At 33.0% G+C, this 6203-nt stretch overlaps 1 protein-coding gene across 1 annotated transcript; it reads left to right on the top strand.

Moving 5' to 3' along the window:
• Positions 1-1521: 1521 nt before the first annotated feature.
• On the top strand, positions 1522-4116 carry LOC111372118 (ATP-dependent Clp protease adapter protein CLPS1, chloroplastic). Its single transcript, XM_022994296.1, has 3 exons — positions 1522-1766; positions 3118-3268; positions 3704-4116. The coding sequence occupies exons 1-3, from the start codon at positions 1700-1702 to the stop codon at positions 3963-3965; spliced, it is 480 nt and encodes a 159-aa protein (XP_022850064.1). The 5' UTR covers positions 1522-1699; the 3' UTR covers positions 3966-4116.
• Positions 4117-6203: the final 2087 nt, after the last annotated feature.

The following is a 6203-nucleotide window of genomic DNA, read 5'->3' as shown; positions in this document are numbered from 1 at the left end:
ATGACGACCTCAAGTCAAAGGACCAATTTCACTACCGAACGTTAGAGATTAACCACCGACACTCAGATAGTTATCCATGTGGAATCTCTCGACGGGTCTCCAATGTTTTGTTCTATAACAAAAACATCCACGTGTTCATTTAAGTGTCACCACACTTTGGCTTGTGAGATCAGCTACTTACTTCACAAGTAAGAAATGCCACACGTGATGGTCTATCCGTAATAACGATATCCGTATCTCGTTATTACTTACGACCACGGATGATTTAAGATTCAATCAGATGTAATCTGTATCTCACAATCACAACTCCTTGTGATTAACAAATTACAAATATTTGAATCTACGGACTCTATTATTTATTTAATTGTCTATTAATTAAATAATAGATCTGCCATTTAATTGCATTAATTATATATAAAAGTATTTATGTCCAAAGTTGATTGGACCTAGGGCATAATACTTACACCTTAATCCACCAAAATGCACAAGGTAGATTTCAAGAAACTAAGGGTACGGTTGGTTTGGAGTTTTTGGGCCATTTTCCATTTTCGAAAATGCGGAAAACGTGTTTGATTTGTTGTTTTCGAAAATGCGTTTTCGAAAACAAGGTAAAATTTATAATTGAAAATACAAAACGATTTTTTTATTGTTTTGAGCGTTTCCAAAACGCTAAAAATGCCCAAAACACGGTGTTTTCGAAGAAAACTAAAAACCATTTTGAAACTGAAAATGGAAAGTAGAAAACTAAACCCGCCGCAACCTAAATTATTTTGCAATTGTGAAACATGTTTGCACCAACAAAATGTCAGATTTTCAAGAACGTAATATAAGGCTTCTGAGTTTCTACCTTCTTTTGCTTTGATGAGGAGGTTTTGTTTTCTGTTTTTTTTTTTGTTTTTTTTTTTAAATAAAATTGATGGGTCGGGTTGCGTGGTTTGAGACGGGCATCACCTGACCCAGCCCATCCCATTTCTCTATCCGCAAAAATCGAACACAGTCAAAGTTGAAGCAATCCCCGACCCAAACGTGTTGGGCAATTTGAGTTGGTTGATTCGATTTTTGCCCGATTCTAATGCCACATCAGGAACGTGATAAAAAAAAAAAAAAATGCCACATCTTTTAATATTTTAATTTAAAAACATTGCCATAACTTGGCATTACTAATTTTGTGATTTTAGGGATGATATGAGAAAAGTCGTAGAATTTAACATTAGCCCCTCTTTGATAGGGATTAAAATAAAAATTTTAGTATATTTTAATATAAGTAGATAAAATATGTGATTGAAAAATTATAGGATACATAAATATACTTTTAAAATTAATTGTTGATTTTGACTTATATTAAAATGTGAATTACCAAATAAGATTTCCTTTATTTACCCTTGGTAGAAAATGTAACGGAGGCTAATTTTGGAACTCCAACTTTATGAAGCCCTGTACTTTCTTGGTTTTGATTTTTATTTGTTGCGAGGCGGTCAATACGTCGTCGTTTACGTCGAATCGTGATAACCATTTGTCTACATTTGCTTTTCTCAAAATTGAAGGAATAAAAAATAAAAATAAAAAAAATCTGAGATTTTGCAGGACAATAGAGGAAATTGGAAAAAAACTGAGGATATTATTGTTGCCCAGGAGCCACGACCTCCATTTTGTTTATTCTTTGTGTGTGTGGTTGTGGTGCGAAGAGTCGGAGTGAAAAATGGAGAGTGCGATTAGTTGCGGACGAGTTGCTCTTTCCCCTAATCAAATATTCCAACCCATACCCGGTAATTTCCTTCTAGTAGTTTGTTTCTGAAATTTTATACCTAAGTATTTTTATTGTTTGTAATAGATGTTAACTTTTTTTGTTTTCATTTGTATTAACAGCTTATATTTGAGTAATCTATCAAGTTTATGTGAAATTTTGCTTTTAACTGTACTATCATATGACTACTAGCACCCATAATTGGTTAGAAATTTTAATTTTTACCGCTTCGTTTGAAACTTGGGGGGTGGTTACCCGAAGTGCTTATAAAATTAACCCATAAAGCGGACCTTTCAATTTCATGAGATGATGTTACATATTTCAAAAGGCTTCTAATGGCTTTGTGTTATGTTTGTGCCCAATTGTGGAGAAGTTCGAAGATAATCGTGTTCAGATTGCAGGAGCAATGCAATCAACCTAATGTAATTTAGTTATCCTGAAAATGCCTGATTCTTTGTTATTTCAGGACACAGTTGATCAGGTACAAATACTTGTAATAAATTGAAAATTCAATGTTCAAAAATGGGTACTTTCTCCAATTTATAGCTTAAGACTTTTATGAGATGATATTGGAAGTTTGTTTTCATAAGAGAACTCCACACATCGAATAAAGATGAAAACATTAACCAAGATATGAGGTTTGAGTTGCTCATCTTAACAAGGTTGACCTTTGAAGATTCAACAATGAATTGATAATGGAACCTGCTATGGCGTTTGTCTTTATGAATAACTTTCATGTTCCGTCATACCGTATACTTTGTTATATATAGTTTGAACTGGCCCTCTCATTGTGCATCAACTCAAATACCTTGAACATTTGAAGATTTCCACTTTAGATAATCCCTTTTTTTTTTTTTTTTTTTTTTTTTTTTTTTTTCTTAAATATTGCCTTGCGGTATAATCCTTTTCCCTTTTCTATGTGATATTATCAACGAGAAACACAAGAAGAATGGAAATATCATTAACCATGGTTTCGGAGTTGTGCTGGGAGCTGACATGTTCTGGATTCAGATAATAAGCATAAGTTCTCTTAGGATAACTTTTGTGGGAGATAAATGTGGAGAACAAAGACAGTTATGATTTCCTGATTGGCAAGTAACATAGATCAACCAAGCTCTAATTGTCAGTTATGTTAATAACTATTTAAACACCTTCTGAAATCACTGTGTGCTTTTAGATTGAGAATCAACCATATCATTGGGCCTTTTATATTTTACCTGTTCTCTTTGTTTAGTTTCTATATCTGCCTTCCTTTTTGTAATATCAAGTGTAATTTTATATGTCGCTTAGCCACTCAACTAAAAATCTGTGAAGTTTTGTTGATTATTTGGAGCATTACTTCTATTGAGATATTTGGTTGATGTATGCAATAGCGGATAAGTACCCACGTCATAAGCAATGCACAAGCCGGAGCTCATTTACGTCAATGCCAATAGCTGCTTTAGGGAAAGGCGGTGGCGGGATTTTGGAGAAGCCTGTCATAGAGAAAACAGCTCCTGGACGTGAATCTGAGTTTGATCTGAGGTACGGATAGTGAAGGTATAACTGTTTTCATATAGGGCTTGTGTTGTGACATGGTACAATGGATATTTTAAATTCTTAAAAGGTATATGAATAATAAGAGGTCATGATTTATAAGGTGACCAACCTAACTTGATAGCAGCAACCCAACCACGTAGTCACTCTTGAAATTGGAAGGAGTGTCTTGCTTCTTGTGTTTCCATTCAAATTTCTATTTTGAGTTGTACTGACTACATATCTATCCATATATAATTACTGTTACAAATTATTTAGTTTTAGTTCTTTGGTATAATGTACAGGCACTTGATAAACATAATTTTTATTTATGTATAACGTCTGTCAATTTGCATTGTTTAGGCACAATAATAATATGTAGAGGTAGGGTAAACCTATCTGGACATCCAACATCTTTCTAGAGTTGTGTTTTCCATTTTCCAGGAAATCGAAAAAAATGGCTCCTCCTTATCGAGTTATGCTGCACAACGACAATTACAATAAAAGGGAGTACGTTGTGCAAGTTCTAATGAAGGTTATTCCTGGAATGACCCTCGACAATGCTGTAAATATAATGCAAGAAGCACATTATAATGGGCTATCAGTTGTAATAATATGCGCTCAAGCAGATGCCGAAGAACACTGCATGCAGCTCAGAGGCAATGGGCTTTTGAGCTCGATTGAACCTGCTAGTGGTGGTTGCTGAGTTTAATAGAATGTAAACTATGTTGCTGCTGCATAATGTACAAAAAAAGCCTTTATACTGGATGGTATTATATCTTGTGTGAACTCTCTGTGGCTTTTACATGCTACTTTAGGCGAACCGTTAATTGCATTTATTTATGGTGTTCGGTAAATGCAATAAACATTCTCCAAATATTTACCATTCACAACAGGGACAATTCAAATAGGGTAAATTGCATGGAAAGTAACTGAACTTCGACCGTAGAAGGAAAAAATTGCAAGGTTTCGTCTATATCTGTAATCTACACAATTTGAGATGGTTTTTCAATCATAGCAAATTCAATGTATTATTGTGGAGAAAGATTGGTCCTCCGTAAATCACCGATTAATATTTTATACGGGAAATTTTAGGTATTTGATGTTCATAAATCCTCTCAGTTTTTCTCTCTCTAAATTATTGGGTTTGTACGATCCAAAATTATTGTGTATTGTTTGTTTTATGTACCATGTGATAGTCCAAGAAAGACTAACCAAGAGGGGGTGGATTGTTGGTTAAAAAAGCTTTTCAAAAATTAATCTTATATCAAGCAAGTAAAACTAGTCAATCAATCAAACAATAAAAGTAAACAGCATAAAGATAAGTAAAAGGGAAGAGATGATGATACAAACGTATAATTATGGAGGTTGGATCCAATTCAATGATTTACATCGTTGGTTACCAAGCTTTTTGTCACAAGCAAAATCTTTTCACGGTATTGATCGATTTCTGGTGCAATTCAAACCTTTATAATGCTTTAGGTGACTTACAAACGAGGAGCACTAATCTTTATACAATATTGAGTTTTCAAAGGATCTCAATACGATTCACGCAATGACTTAAACAAGGAGCACCGATATTATATTATTAAGCTTTGAAAAGACATCAATATGACCCACACAAGTTTAAGAAAATGATTTTATAATGAGTGCCTCTCTCTTGATAAATGATACAAATGAATTAAGTATTATGGAAGACTAGCACTTCAGTGAATGTCAATAAATGATAGTGTAAGTGTTAAATGAATTTTTTGTATAAATATGATGATTTAAAAGTTTAACTCAAATCAATCAAAAAATTTTATATAAGGAAGAAGAAAAAATAAATTCAAAGTAAAGTAAAAAAATTTTCTCAAATTATATCACTTTTTTTTTATGAATGATAGTCAAGTATCAAAAGAGAGCGAGAAACTTTGATAAATATGATGATTTAAGAGCTTGATTCAATCAATCAAAGTTTTAATATGAAGAAGAACAAGAAATAAATGCAATATTTTAAAAGATTTTGCTCAATTATTTAATTCTTTAATGCACTTGACAAACGTTTAATGATTTAAAAATAAAAAGTAAAAAAATTGTGTTCTAATTACATTAAGCCTCAGTTTGATAATCATTATTTCTAAATTCTTTATCGTACAAATTCATTTTTAATCACATGTTTATACAATAAAATATTCTGCACGTAAATTTAAAACTTTTTCGCTCTTTTTAATCACACATTATCCGAAAATTCACCATTCAAAACTTTATTTTGCCAAATAATGACCATCGAACATAGGCTAAAATGGAGTTCAATCACGTAGTTGGAAATATGGAGTTCAGTGGCCTCCCCGTTAGAAGAGCAGACATAGAAATGGACTAACAGGTTTGCACATCTTTAGTTTTGATGTGTTCGTTGGTTGAACCCAAACGATTTACATGATTGCTCCTAATTAGATTATACATGAGTGACATAGTTGTTCGAGGATGGTCAAAGTTTATTGATACTTTCGATATAAAAAACCAACCGAACGTGTTAAATTTGAATAGTGAAATTCTTATTTGAAAGTCCCTGTTCAAATTCCCTCAAATCGTGTACGCAATGAGGCAATATACAGAATTACGTGTCCTAAAACAATTGGTTCTCACAATAATATTGATGTTTGTAACCTTAATACGAAGACTAGTGAAAAAGTTGGTTCGGCGAGTCGAACTGACTTTCGCCCCTGTGACTGTGAGCCCTCGCTAGGCCATCTTGTAGGCTGTCATAACTCATTCGGATCCCATAAAAAGAAAACGAGTACATTAACTAATGAGGTAAAAAAAAAAAATTCAATGCTAATTCCATAATAAAATAGTACACGCCTTTAAATTCAGTACATTACGTTCGTTGACCAAAATATCGCATGCCTGTAAATTCAGTAGAGTAGGAAGTTTGTTTAAGGTAGAATATAGTTACGTTGAT

Source organism: Olea europaea, chromosome 23 (genome assembly GCF_002742605.1).
Source record: "Olea europaea var. sylvestris chromosome 23, O_europaea_v1, whole genome shotgun sequence".
Taxonomy (NCBI): domain Eukaryota; kingdom Viridiplantae; phylum Streptophyta; class Magnoliopsida; order Lamiales; family Oleaceae; genus Olea; species Olea europaea.
The sequence above is the reverse complement of the archived record's forward strand: the minus strand, read 5'-3'. Positions and strand labels throughout refer to the sequence as shown.

Bases quoted from the DNA above. Each gene is read 5' to 3' on its own strand.
- LOC111372118 (XM_022994296.1), top strand. From the start codon at position 1,700: ATGGAGAGTGCGATTAGTTGCGGACGAGTTGCTCTTTCCCCTAATCAA. The intron at 1,767-3,117 runs GTAATTTCCTTC...TGTATGCAATAG, and splicing joins AATATTCCAACCCATACCCG to CGGATAAGTACCCACGTCAT. The intron at 3,269-3,703 runs GTACGGATAGTG...TCCATTTTCCAG, and splicing joins GAATCTGAGTTTGATCTGAG to GAAATCGAAAAAAATGGCTC.